At 57.3% G+C, this 14,235-nt stretch overlaps 1 protein-coding gene across 2 annotated transcripts in view; it reads right to left on the bottom strand.

Annotated features, from left to right (window-relative positions):
- Nucleotides 1-14,235, bottom strand: part of LMTK2 (lemur tyrosine kinase 2) — a 73,485-nt gene that overhangs the window by 3,305 nt on the left and 55,945 nt on the right. For both annotated transcript variants that reach the window (XM_055134492.1, XM_055134493.1), the window contains exons 8-13: nucleotides 12,288-12,372; nucleotides 10,762-10,883; nucleotides 8,869-9,018; nucleotides 4,737-7,515; nucleotides 496-628; nucleotides 151-396 (exon numbers count right to left, since the gene is read on the bottom strand). In XM_055134492.1, coding sequence (XP_054990467.1) covers nucleotides 151-396; nucleotides 496-628; nucleotides 4,737-7,515; nucleotides 8,869-9,018; nucleotides 10,762-10,883; nucleotides 12,288-12,372 — 3,515 coding nt within the window. The remainder of the gene's footprint in view (nucleotides 1-150; nucleotides 397-495; nucleotides 629-4,736; nucleotides 7,516-8,868; nucleotides 9,019-10,761; nucleotides 10,884-12,287; nucleotides 12,373-14,235) is intronic.

The raw sequence follows: 14,235 nt of genomic DNA, 5'->3' as shown, positions 1-14,235 counted from the left end.
GTGGGGGGTAGAGGGAGGCGGCAGGGCACACACCTGGGGCACACCTAGCACCCAGCTGAGGGCTGCCCGCGGGCTGGAACGTGCCCTGGGGTGACTGGCACCCACCACAGAGTCCCGAGCAACGAGCCCGCACCGGAAGCTCCCGCTCACCTCCTTGCTCCATGTCCGAGTCGGTGAGATGCGTGAGGGAGAAGCTGGCCATGTTGGCGGGGGAGATGGAGAACCTGGAGTAGGGCGGCCCGTGCGGCCAGCTGGGCTCCAGGCCCCTTGGTGGCGGCGGCGGCGGGGAGAAGTACTTGGCCGTCTGCAGGGCCGCCTTGGGGCCGAGCAGGTTACTGGTGGTCTTGGCCAGGAAGGGGTCCGGGGAGAAGTCGTCGTCCCATTCGAAGCCGCCACCTAGAGGGAAGTGACAAGCGGGGAGCGTCCTCACCAGGCCCCCAGGGAGTGGCAAGCCGGGCTCCAGGGGGGCGTGGCGTGTGGGGAGCAGGTGTGTACCTTCTTCGTCGGTGGAGCTCTCGGAGTTCATGCACCTGCCGAAGCCGGGGGGTCCGGGGCCGGGGGCCGCGCCACTCCGCTCAGGTCTCCGTGCCGCCGCACTGCAGGGCCCCAGCTCTTTGGTTGGCGTCTCCTGGAAAGCCGAGAGAGTAGTACCCCTCAGCACAGTGCTCACGGGGGTGGGTCTGCGACATAGCTGACAGCCAGAGAGCACTGGCCCGGGAAGCAGGAAGAATGGGGCCCCTGACACTCAGTTGGAGTGGGAGAAAATTCCAGACGCTTCTTTTCTCCATCCTCTCCCTCCAGTCCCATGCAACCCTGGGTGGGCCTAGAGTTCTGGAGTGTGACGCTTCCTCTTCCCCGAAAGGGCTGTGTGACCACTCGAGTGGGGACAGCTCCACACTTCATCCTCCCTGCACCCCTTCTCCAGGCGGAGAGACCTCCGGGGCCGGGGGGGTGGTAGGGGAAGCGCCTTGGCAGCAGGCTTGAGCTCTGGGGCTTCCCTCCTGGCTGTGTGTAGTGACTTGACCCAGAGGGGCTCCTCCAAGTGCTGAGAACACCTGGGAGACCGCTGCCGGGTTCCGTGTGGCTGGCAGGGGGCTGGGCCCAGGTCGGGGCCAACCAGGAGGACAAAACTATTAGCACTGTCCAGAGAATCCGGCCAGAGAAAAGCAGCCTAAGGCTCGCCAAGGGGTCAGACCTCAGAGGACACCTGTCACGAAAACCGAGCAAGCGACCACCTGAGGAAGGACAGACACTTACGCGAACAGAAATGCAGGCACCTTGGCAGAAGAACAAATGGGGGAAAAAATAAGAGAATGCACTCATGCGGAGCAGAAAACTGCAACTGTCAAAACTGAAAACCCGGGCTGGAGCAATAGCACAGCGGGTAGGACGTTTGCCTTGCACACGGCCGACCTGGGTTCGAATCCCAGCATCCCATATGGTCCCCTGAGCACCGCTAGGGGTAATTCCTGAGTGCATGAGCCAGGAATGACCCCTGTGCATTGCCGGGTGTGACCCAAAAAGCAAAAAAAACAAAAAACAAAAAACTGAAAACCCACCAGCTGACTCAATACTGAGTGGAAGGAGATCAACAGAAATGATCCAAGACCCCAGGGAAGGGGCCCCCGGGAGGTGTTTAGAGAAAGGAAGGCTGAGGATGTCTCAGATTTGGTGAAAGACAAAGAACTACATACAGGCTCAAAACTGAACACACAAATGAAACTCAGGGCCACGAGCCAGAAACCCACAGGCCAGAAATCCCAGTGCTGAGCCCAGATGAGTAACATCTCCCAGAACAAGACGAGGCAGAAAAGAAGCGGCTCCTAAGCAGAGCTGGGGAGCAGCAGGCAGAGGTGGCCGGACCACTCACAGCAGCTCCACTTAAAGAAAAAACCCAGTAGGTCACAAAGAGAAATGATGTCAGTGAGAGGCCCAAAAGGCTAAAAGGCCCCCAGTGGAGGGCTGTCATGAGAGCTGTCAGGTGGCATCCATTATGGTCCTCAGCCCACCCAGGGGCGATCCCTGAGAGCAGAGCCAGGAGTAACCCCTGAGCACTGCCAAGTGTGGCCCCAAAACAATACAAAGAAAGCAGAAAGAGAAACAACAGTGGGATAAGGATGTAGGTCAGTACAGAACACACTTCCCCAGCAAAACAGATGTGTACACCACACTCAAGCACACATGCAAGAACACGCATGTGTGCATGCAAACACAGGCACACGCACACATGTGTGCACATGCAGGCACACACTCGCGTGCATGCACAAAGAGACCAGAGAAGCTAAGATGACTAGTGCTTACTCTGGATAGAATTATCCTCCCTCCCTCCCTCCCTTCCTTCCTTCGTCATACCCGGTTATGCTCAGGAGGGGTTACTCCTGGCTCTGCACTCAGGAATTACTCCTGGTGGTGCTGGGGGACCATATGGGATGCTGGGAGTTGAATCCAGGTCAGACGCATGCAAGGCAAACGCCCTACTCGCTGCACTGTTCCACCTCATCCCTTGAGTTTCCTAAGACGTATTTGGTGACTGGAAGTACAACAGCAACCTCTAATGGGTTTTTGTTCCAAGTGCTTGCATGCAGTCGACCCCAATTCTGCCTCTGGAACCACCAGGTCCCCAAGCATTGCCAGGGCAGCCTTAGGGGCCCAGGAGCAGAACTGGGGTGTCCTGGAGAACCCCCAGCACCATAGGCCCCCTCCTCCTCCACAAATTATAAACATTTATCCAGAGCAAAATGGAGCCTCACTAGGAAAAGTCGCTCTCTATATAAAGGAGGCTTCTGTCCCTGAGTCAGCAAACCCGGCAATTCCCCAGACACTCTCCACACGGGAGCCGGGGCTGCAGTCCGCCAGCACTGCACCCCTCAAACTAAGCACAACGGAATCAACTAGAAATCATGAACAAGAGATGCTCCAACCACTATGACCAGTCAAAGAGGAAATCACAAGGAAATTGATAAAGTACTTTACACTGATCAAAGTATAGCCTAATATGTGGGGTGCGCTCAAGTAGAAATTTACAGTGAGACAGATATCAGAAAAGAAAAGCCACTGGACCGGAGTGACAGTACTGCAGGGAGGGCGTCTGCCTTACAGGCGGCTGGCTGGGCTGAACCCCAGCACCGTGCAGTCTTCTGAGCACCACCAGGAGTGATTCCAAGTGCAGAGCCAAGAGTAACCCCTGTGCATCCTCAGGTGTGGCCAAAAAACAAAAGAAGAAGAAACATTTCAAACCCCGAGAGTCTAAAAAGCAACCACAATATAGTTACAAAGCAAGGAGAAAAAAGTGATCAAGGAATCACTAAAATGTAAAGGAAAACAACCAAGAAAAACAGAACTCCACAGAATCAGAAGCAGTTCTTTGAAGGCCAATACATCTACATAATTTCTTTGAGAAAGAGAGGAGGAGGAAATACTTCCCTACCCACTTTATGAGACCAGCACTGGTACCCTAGTATCAAAACCCAACACAGGTCCCAACTCCAAACCCCAAACCAGTGGAACAAGCAAACCCTCACCCGCAAACCACAGACCAACACACCTCACAGACACAAACGCCTCAAGACACAGCGGGCCGGGCTGGGCCAGCAACGTGGGCTCAGTGCCTGGAAATCAATGTCAACCCGGCTTCTATCAGCTGGCAGAGCAGAGAATGCACCTCACAAAAATTCAACACTGACTCAAGATGAAACATCTCTCAAGCTAAGCAGAGGTGGAGCTGCTAATTGACAAACAGCATCTCCCAAGAACAGACACCCGGATTCATGTTGAAAGATGGAATTCTCTCCGGGACCAGGTTCCAAGCCCAGCTCACGCGCACAGCACATGGAGGAGACACCAGGCCTGGGGCCCTGTTCATGGACAGAGAAACGACGCGCAAACAAACAAGGGCGCTCACACTTCTAGGAACCAACAAGGTGAAACTAGAACTTTAAAAATAAAGTCCGATGTGGCACTCTGGGCTGGAGCAAAGACTATGCATGCAAAAGGCCTGGGTTGGAGACCCGAGCACCCACCAGGAGTGGCCCCCAAATGAACAAAGCCCTTTTGGAGCAGCTCCTGAAGAAACGGGGTCCTCAGGCAGGGATGCAACAGCCTGCTCCAGGTCCCTGAGAGCAGCTGTATCTGCAACACCCAGCAGCAGAGAAGCTCGATGTCCTTCACTCCTTCCTGATAACGGCTGAACACAGTGTCCACCCACCCCGGCTCGGGGCCATTTAAAACAGAACTGCAGAAGGGCCAGAGAGACGGTGCAGGGGCAGGCGACCCCCACCACCACCACCCGGCTACCCCTGAGCAAACAGAAAGGAGGGCCCCACATCCAGCCTCCAGGGCCCATGCGGGCGAGGAAAGCCTCTCTCCCTGCGGGGAGACACCCTGAAGGGCCATCCGGGACAACGCAGAGCCGTGGGTCTGGTCTACGGGGTCGGGATGCAGCTGAGGCACTGTGGAGACTTTGTCCGCTCCACCCCCAGGACGAGCCAGAAAAGAATCTTAATGCACATTTAAAGAATAAGTCAAAGGGCTCAGCGGAAGAGACGGGCAGGCCCCACACTCCCTGCCCTGCTGGGCCCCGGAGTAATTCCCAAACTCAGAGCCAGGAGTGTTGCTGGGGTGGCCCCAAAACAAGAAAAACCAAACCCAAATCAAATCACCTAGACTGAGGGCTCTGTGCCCAGAGCCCCAGGACAGCTCGCGCCACCTCCGCGCCCACTCTCAGTGGCGACTGATACCTGGTCAAAGAGGTAGACGGTGACATCGTCGAAAAAGGTCACTGCCTTCCTGTCCTTCTTCCAGTCTGGGGGCAGCTGGTCGGCGGCAGGCTTCAGGAGGCTGCGGAGGTGCCGGCCGTCCTCGCTGCTGAGGATCACGGGGACCGGATGCTCCGTCTCGTCCTCGGACTCAGAGCTGAGGCTGTGCAGGGTGAAGGCCCGCAGGTCCTCATCCGAGTCATCGCTGTCCTCGTCCTCCTCGTCCGCGTCCATGCCGTCCTCAGCGAGGCCCAGCACGCCCGCCACGCCCAGCTTCCCCAGGAACCTCCCTTCCATGTCTGGCTCCTTCAACTTGGGGCCGTCGCCGAGGCCAGCAAAGGGCTTGTCGGCCCCCGGCTCCGGGGCACTGCCCGCGCGGAGGCTGGCGGCGAAGGCGAGCAGCTCATTGGTGTTGGTGCCGGTGGAGGCGAGAGTGCAGATCCGGTCGCCAGGGGGCTCGCAGGCGTCGCCGTGGCTCGGCTCCAAATGCAGTGCCCTCGGGGGGCTGCTAGCCTCATCTTCAGGGGGCTGCGCCTCCAGAGAGACACTGGCCGGGGTGCCGGGCAGAGGCCAACTGGACTCATGGCTTTGGCCTGGCGGGCTCCTATGGGGATCCGGGCAGCTGTCCCCCGAGTCAGCCACTGGCTCCAGAGCTTGGAGCTCGGGCGAGGACTCATCTGCAGCCAGGGTCGAGGTGCCGGGGACCCCGTCGGACTTCTTCTCGGGCTCAGAATCGTTATCCGAGAAGTACGCGGAGTCTCTGTATGAGCTCTGGGCCCCCAGCACTGCAGTCTGGGCGGTCACCTGGGGCCCATCGGCCATGTCCGAGATGACAATAATGGGATTGGGGGACAGGTTGCCCGGCCCATGGCCTGTGGGCGCCGCATCAGAGGCCGAGGAGCCATCAGGGGTGGGGTGCAGCGTCCACTCAGGGGACTCCAGGTTCTCTGTCTCGTAGCCGCTGTCTGCGGGCTTGTCAGGGGGCGGCGGCTTCTGGGGTGTGCGGGCGCCCAGTGAGCCCAGCAGGACCTCGTGGCCGTCCAGTGAGTCCAGCGAGTCGGGGGTGTCGGCCAGCTGCTCGGAGGCAGAGGCGGGGCCGGGCGTTGACAGGCTGTCCTCCAGCAGGCTGTCCTGGCTGGCGGAGTCCGAGGACAGGGTGGACGCCAAGCCAGCCTCCGGAGCGATGTCCTGGCGCTTCGGCTGGTCCAGGGTCTCCCTGGCCACTGCCTCTGCAGGAGGCTCCATGGCGAGCAGCGCGTGTGGCGCGTTCCCGCCCGGCTCTGCCTGGCCGCTCCCGGTACTCACCTTCCCGGCCTCCTGGCTCCCGGCACTGCTGGTGGGAACTTGGGTGGGGATGGGGGCAGGGTCGGGAATGGTTTCTTGGGGCAGCCTGTCTTCATGGGTCCCCATGGCTGGACGCGGGGACGGGGGCTCTCCCTGCTGCAGGGGGCCTTCCGGGGGCCCCTTCCGAGGCGTGCCCTTCGCTTCGAGTGAGGTAGGTGGTGCCTGCACTGCGGGGGGCGCTGGCAGCGGCAGCACGGGGCTGGGGGGGGCCGCCTGGAGCTTCAGCCCCGTCTCGCCGTCCTGTGGGCCCCCCGCCAGCCGGCGCTTGGTGTCCAGACTGCTGGGCGGCGTGTCGGGCACAGCGTCCGTGAAACCCGCATTTCTCAGCTCTGTCTGAAGATCGCTCACATGTCCCTGGCTGGAGGGCGAGTCTCTGAGCAGGTTTTTCTCCTGAAGAAATAAAAAGTTCTCCGCCAGCTCCTCCACGTCCAGGTGGGCCAAGGGACCCTGGTGTAGGTCTCCCGCCAGGGAGAGCGGCTCTCGGTCAAAGAGCTTCGGGGACTTTTCCTTCTCTGAGGGGTGGGCCGCCGTGGGCTCCCCGGGGGCGCGCAGCCCCGGAATCAGCGCCGACGGCTTCAAGTCGGCCTGTACCCCGTTGAGGTCCAACAAGTCAAACAGTTTCTGGTGGCCGGGCAGCTGCTCAGCCCCGTCTAGGTCACTGAAGAGACTGTTGAAGGGGCTGTCCAGGGCGCCGGGTGCACGCGCGTCCCCTGGGGTGCCCGAGTCTTTGGGGTCCGCAGTGCTCGTAAAGAAATCCTCATCTACGCTGGACTCCTCCAGGTCCAGGCTCCTGAGTGTCACCAGCGGGGGCCCGTCGCCGGGGCCCTTCCCCGGGGGGTCCATCTCCGTGGTGAGCAGCGCAGGCGGGAAGTCGAGCTCCACGTGGCTCCCGCTCTTCTCCTCCAGCTGGATGTAGTAGTCGCTCCCCAGCGAGAGGTTGTGCGCATCGAACACGGGCACCACACCGGGCGCGCGGAGCGGGGCGTCCTGCCCGCCACCGAGCTTGCCCGGCCCGGGCTCCGACAGCGCGCCCTCGAACACCTCCCCCGGGAAGAAAACGCTCGTGTAGGACAGGGCCTCCTCGGGGGGCCCGCAGCCACGCTCGTCGAAGTGGTCATGCTTTGCCGCCTCCCACACATACTCGAAGCTCAGGCCCTGGCTGGTCTCCGTCACCGTCAGCACCTCCTCCATCTCCCGCCCCAGCCGGTCCCGGGGGAAGGGGTCCAGGATGGGGAAGGCGGCACTGCTGGCCGTGTCCCTGCCACTGCTGTTGGGCTTCAGGGCGTTCCATTGCTGCTCAAAGTCCACCTCCGAGTCCCTCTGGCTCTGCATGCGCAGGTAGGTGAGCAGCCGGTGCACGGCGTCGGCCGCCGGCCTCCTGTCCGGGGACAGCCAGCAGAACTGCAGCACTTCGTACCTGCCGACAACGAGAGCCAAGGTGAGAAGCCACTTCCCAAGGACGCTGGGCCAAACGCACCACAGACAAAGTGCAGAGCTGGACTTAATCTGGACCCTGGGCGGCTCCTGCACAAGGCACACCTGTGTCCTGACCTGGGATCTCAGGATCGGCCCAGTGACCCAAGGTGCCGGAATCACTCACTTCACAGGGACCCTCAGCCTGTACCTGGTAGGACGGAGCTGGGCAGCAGGGGACGTGCTCTGCTTGTGAGGCCCTGGGGCCAATGCCCAGCTCCAGGCCGCTCGAATTTCAGCACACCTGTACTTGAAGGAGGGGCAGAGCCGGAGTCTGAGGGGGTCCGCAACAAGGCAGCACCCAGGGGCCGGCCCGTGATGCACTACTGGAACCGCCAGCATCATAAACCGCGTCCCAAGCAGACGGGAGGAGCACAGAGGGTCTGAAGCATTGCGTGTACAGATGCGCCAGTGTCCGCTCTGCAGGGCTGTGCGTGGCCCAGAAGCAGGGAGGAGCGGCCGGGCTCAGAGGTGAAGCAGCTGGGCACGGGGTGCTGCCCACAGAGGTCCAGGAGAGCCGACCCTGACTCCGATTAGAAATGTGTGGTATAAACTGGCCCCAAGGAATAAATCTAAAAATTTGTAAAAGAAAGTACATTTGTTTTGCAAATGTCAACATACATTATGAAAATTAGTTTCAACTGCCAAATTAAATATTATCCTTTCTATGCTATCTTTCTCACATACTAGAGATCAAAAATATAAATAGCTTCATTTAAAACCATTCCACTAAAAACATTTAAATTGAAAACAGAACTTCGTATCTGAGACCCTGGGTTGGATCCTGGCACCTCTATTCCCTTCCTTCTCCCCCACCAAAATGAAGCAACTTCTGGACAGAAATCCCTTTACCAGCAGCTTCGCTCACAGGCTCAGACTGGTATTTTTCTTTTTTTGCTTTTGGGGTCACACCCAGTGATGCACAGGGGTTACTCCTGGCTCATGCACTCAGGAATTACTCCTGGTGGTGCTCAGGGGACCATATGGGATGCTGGGAATCAAACCCGGGTTGGCCACATGCAAGGCAAATGCCCTCCCCGCTGTGCTAGCTATCGCTCCAGCCCCATGGCTCAGACTTTTTAAATCTTTTTTAATCTTTCTTACTTCATGTTCCAATACATTCCCTGCCTGCACTTTTCACAAACATCATTAACGCAAAGAATAGGTGTTCGTTCTAAAATGGGCGGAAACAGCACAGAAGACTGTTTCCCATCTGTGGCTTCCAATGGGCACCCGAGCAAATGGCAGGGCAGGGGCTCCCCAAGCCTCTGAAGCCGCCAAGTCCCAGGGCACCCACCATCGCTCCGCATAGGGCTGGTCCAGCTGCGGCTTGGGGAGTCTGGTGTCCCTCTGGCGGATGACCTGGTGGAGGACGTCTGCATCCGAGAGGCCGGAGTAGGGCTGAGCAGCGTTGGCGAACAGCTCCCAGAGCGTCACACCCAGGGACCTGTGGGAAAGCCAGTGGTGACTTCTTCCTGCCTTCAGGCCAGGGCAAGCTCTTCAGCCAGATGCACAGGAAGCAGCTTCGCTTCAAATGAGGGCAAGTGAGCACCCCCTCCTCATGCCCCACACGGTCGACATCCCCACACTCGGCCCAAAGCCAGGGAGAAGAGGCACACGGCAGGGAGAAGGTGCTATGCCGCCCCAAAGAGTAGAAGCTCCTCGGGACGACCCAAGATCCTAGCAGAATGGAGGGTTCTGAGGGGTCTGGGGGAAGGAAGAGAGACAGGGGAGAGAGCGTGACAGCCGGGGAGAAAAGCGCAAGAAATCAGAAAACAGCAGAATAAATGCATCCTGACTGCGAGTAAAAATGTACTTAAACATGAGAACAAAATCAACACACGTCTGGACCTCCGAAAGCACGGACAGCCACACTGACACACATCCTTGGTGGCCACTGTTTTGTGGCAGGGCGGGAGGCTCAAACTCCAGACTCACACATGCAAAGCTGCACTCCAGCCCCTGAAAGAAACACCTCAGAACATTCAAGCAAAAGAAATAGTCCCAGATGGAAAGTCTGAGAATTAACAGGAAAAGAATAAAGTGCAAAATAATTTGATCATATGGATATACCTAAATAGTGACTCTAAGAAAATTATTATGGTGAGAAGTTACAAAAAAAGACTAACACGGGAGCTAGAGTGATAGCACAGCGGGTAGGGTGTTTGCCTTGAACACGGCCAACCCGGGTTCAATTACCAGCATCCCATGTGGTCCCCCGAGTACCACACGGAATAATTCCTGAGTGCAAAGCCAGGAGTAATCCCTGTGCATCGCCAGATGTGACCCAAAAGGCAAAAAAAAAAAAAAGACTAACATGCCCTACGATAATAACGTAATTGGATGTGTGTGTGTGTGTGTGTGTGTGTGTGTGTGTGAGAGAGAGAGAGAGAGAGAGAGAGAGAGAGAGAGTTAATGAATGTGAATTTCTGAGGTCCTTTTACCACTCAGAAAGAGAACAAAGGGAATTAATATTAGACTTTAGTAAGTGAAATATCCATGTTACAATGTCTAAGGGAGAGCAACAAAAGCAAAGGAATATAATATGCAGGTTCCAAGGTAAGAGGGGGAAAAACTTATTTTAAAAAATTAACCCAGGGGCCGGAGCAATAGCACAGTAGGGGGGGGAGTTTGCCTTGCACGCGGCCAAGCCAGGTTCGATTCCCAGAATCCCATATGATCCCCTGAGCACCGCCAGGAGTAATTCCTGAGTGCAGAGCCAGGAGCAACCCCTGAGCATCACTGGGTGTGACCCCCCAAAAAACCAAAAAGAAATAAAATAAAATAAAATAAAAAACTACCCAAAAGCAGGTAGGAGGTAGAGAAAGACCAGGACACCAGCAAACAATGTGGACACTTTCAGCAAGCTGGGAGAGAATCTGCCGGTCAGACTGAGACTTGGTGCTGATGGCAGGTCTGGTCTTCCTCTCAGGGCTCACAAGGAGTCAAGCTGCTGTGTTCTCTCCACGCCCTCCACAGACACCCAGCACACACCAGTCCTATGCCAGGCCCCGCCGAAGGCCCCGAGAACAGACCTGCCTCCCGCATGTGCACGGGGAGGGCCAGCAGTGCCCAGAGTCTGTTCCTGCCGCTGCCCCTGCCGGCACCGACCTTCTCACCTCTGTCCCCGCCTCTCCTTCCATCGCCTTTCCTTGAGAAAGTGCTCATGAGAAAGGGAGCCGGCACGTACCAGACATTACTGTACTTGGTTTGATCTGCAGTTAGGAGTCGGTCTTGAAAGCTGGTCACTAACTCTGGGGCAGTCCAGCGCAGAGGGAGCAGTTTCTTATCATCTGTTTCAATATAGTCCTCCTGGTGTGGGAGAAGAGCACAGAATCTGGAGCCCGGCCATACTTCCGGTGCACCTGATGACAACTGCAGGCCACGCTGAGAAAACACGCTCAACCCCCCAAAAACAACCAAGGGGGCCCCTCCCAGAAAAGAGGGGCACCAGGAACACCTCCAAGCAGGCAGCAGCTGCACTCTGCCAGGGCAACGGGGCGTGCCTACGTCCCTTTAAGGTCAGCACTGACAGTGGCCTGTGTGCTAGGAACACGGCAGGGCCTCAGAAGGAAGAACAAGCCCACACTCGAGGCCATGAGGCTCATTCAAGCCGACATGCAGGAAAGACGATCAGATTTCACAAACACAAACACACATACTCTTTCCACATATACACACACACATACGCACACACAGACACACAAACACATGCACAGACCAGACACACACACACATGACATCAAAAGTTTGCATGACAAGAAAAACATAATAGGGCTGGAGTGACAGCACAGCGGGTAGGGCGTTTGCCTTGCACACGGCCGACCCGGGTTCAATCCCCAGCATCCCATATGGTCCCCTGAGCACTGCCAGGAGTGGTACCTGAGAGCAGAGCCAGGAGTAACTCCTGAGCATAGCCTGGTATGACCCAAAAAGCAAAAAAAAAAAAAGGAAAAACATACATTTTTTCCTTAACCGTTGTAACCACTTCCTAAAACAAGTACACCAAATCTTGGCGCTACACAATTTAAACGGACACAGGACTGTCTGTCAGTTCTCTCAACGGAGGGGTGGGGTGAAATGGACAGGGAATCCAAAGCCCAAGTTTAACGAATCTGAGCTAAAAATTTACTGACCAGGGAATAGAGAAGTATGTGACTGTTACTGACCATGCTCAGGTGACGTTTATCATGCACATCAAGCTGTATCCATTTTTATTTTGAGGCCACACCCAGCAGCACTCAGACTTACTCCTGGCAGTGCTGGAGGTGCCAGGGATCACACCCAGGTAGGGCACGTGCAAGGCAAGCGTCCTACCCATTGTACAATTGCTCAGACCCCACGTAAATCTCATTTTTATTTTACTTTTTGTTTTTTGCTTTTTGGGTCACACCTGGTGATGCACAGGGGTTGTTCCTGGACCATATGGGATGCTGGGAATCGAACTCGGGTCGGCCACGTGCAAGGCAAACTTCCTACCCGCTGTGCTATTGCTCCAGCCCCAAATCTCATTTTTAGATAGGAATGTTTGTACACATACATGCATGCATGTACACACACATGCACGCACACACGCCCCCTTGCTATAAAGGCGGTACAACCCCTGCACTCAAAGGTGCCACCACCAGATCTCCACCCTGTCCCCCTCGGGATCGAGGTCCCCGCTGCCACCTGGGCTGGTGATGAGGAGGGCGGCAGCCCACAGACCAGACTCACCTTGTACCTGCTGGATCCGATCCCGTAATCGCCCACTTTCACATTAAGGTCCGAGGTAAGGAAACAGTTGCGCAGAGCTAAGTCACTGCAAATGGAAAGGGAGACGTGAGCTAAGTCACTGCAAATGGAAAGGGAGACGTGAGCACGGGCGCAGGAAGGGGCGGCTTGTTCGCTGGCCATCAAAACAGCATGTAGAAGCCTTAACAGTGACCACGAATGCTTTAAAATCCCATTTTACAGAAAAGGGGCGCTAGCATATTCATTCTGGCTTTTGGGGCCACTCCCAGCTCTAGGCCTAGGGCACCCTGTAGAGCCAGGGGTCAAACCCAGGCCTTCTGACCACGAGATCTCTTCAACGACTGTCAGTGGTGAAGACCACCCAACCCCTGGGCAAAACACCGAGTGTGAAGGTGAAAGACTCTGGTGCCGACCCCTGCTCTGCAGTCACCCTAGATACTGCTTGTCTGTGTTTAGCAATGCTCGCTCCCCGGGTGCTCAGAGCCCAGGGCCACCCCGGGCTCCTGCACGCACCCCACCCCAGTGCCACCGGTGTCTGGTGCTCTGGAGCCCCGCAGGGCCCTCACAGCTCCGCACTCTCTCGGACCCCGACACTGAAGCCTGCCCTGGCTCCCCCCCCCCCGCAGCCTGAGAACCTCCTTGGGAGGCGCCCCCTAAACAGAGACGTTCTTGTCTTCACATGGTTGAAGAAGACCAAGCACAAGCTGTGTGTTCAGCGAATTCTTCTTTGAAGTTTCATGGTTCAGCTCGGGCTGGCAGGACGCAGGCCGAGGGGGAGGGGGCAATGCCTGGTGAAGCCGGGCAGAGCCGGCCCTGAGCGCACACGTTCTTAACTCCAGAGACTGCACGTGGATGGAGTGCCAGCCCCCCGGGCTCTCCATCCCGACACGGGCCCTCACCCTCACAGCCGGAGACACCGTCAGGGCGCCCCCGCCGTGGATCCTGCGGACCCGCAGGTGTGTCCCAGAATGATGTCTGTCCGTCTCCTGTCACCCACAGGCCAGGCTGCAGGTGTCTCCTGGTTGTCCTGCATGTTGGTTCCCAGGAGGTGCCCCCTGGCTCGCCCCGCCACTCCATGCACCCTCGGGGCCGCCAAGGTGGAACTCCAGGCACGGACCAGAGCGCCTCCGCCTAGGCCGAGAGGGGGGAGCTGCGGCTGGCGCGTGGGTGCAGGCTGACCGGAAACGCACGTGCTTCGCAGAGCTGCCTGGCTCTGGAGCTTCGAGAAACAAGATTCTCTGGACTTCCCAGCACCCCCATTCTGAGACCTGAGTGAGGGCGGCTGCCAGCGTGCCCGCCCTGCAGGTGCGCGTGCTGGGCTGGTGTGCCCAAGGGGCACTTGGCACCTTCTCCCAGGCACTCTCGCCACACCTGTCTCCTCTCTCCCTCCTCGAGGCCACCTGGGACTTAAGTCCATCCAAGGCAAACGTTTGACCAGCGATGAAAACGTTACCTTGCCAAGGGCCTGGATGTTTCTAAAACCCAAACAATGATGCTTCTGACTCGGGGAAGAGGAGGATTGTTCCTGCTCATTCGGTACCTGAAACTCCGGGTAATAAGGAAGGAAACAGGCACGGGTGAGGTGGATCTCTCCCACCTGCCTGCCCTCCACCCAGGAACCAGCACTGACGACGCAGCCGGGCGGGGCTGGCCTCGATCCATGGCTGAGAACCAGGCAGCCGAGGGCAGGTGGCAGCACCAACCAGAGTCTCCTCACTGCCACCCCCACCTGCTTCCAGGGGGACGCCTGTCCCCACTAACAGGTATCTTTTCCAGGGAAAAATCGGGAAAAAAAAAAAAACCAAAACAAGATTTTTGAAAACAAATTGCCCCCCAGGTTTAAGCTGATATCATCTGATTCAAAGTGGGTCAAAATAAACATTCCCCAAAGCCTGGCAAGTGCTCAGAGCTAAGACCCGAGAGTGCCAAG

Source organism: Sorex araneus, chromosome 4 (assembly GCF_027595985.1).
Source record: "Sorex araneus isolate mSorAra2 chromosome 4, mSorAra2.pri, whole genome shotgun sequence".
NCBI lineage: Eukaryota > Metazoa > Chordata > Mammalia > Eulipotyphla > Soricidae > Sorex > Sorex araneus.
Note: the sequence above shows the minus strand (reverse complement) of the source record. Positions and strands in the feature narration are given on the sequence as shown.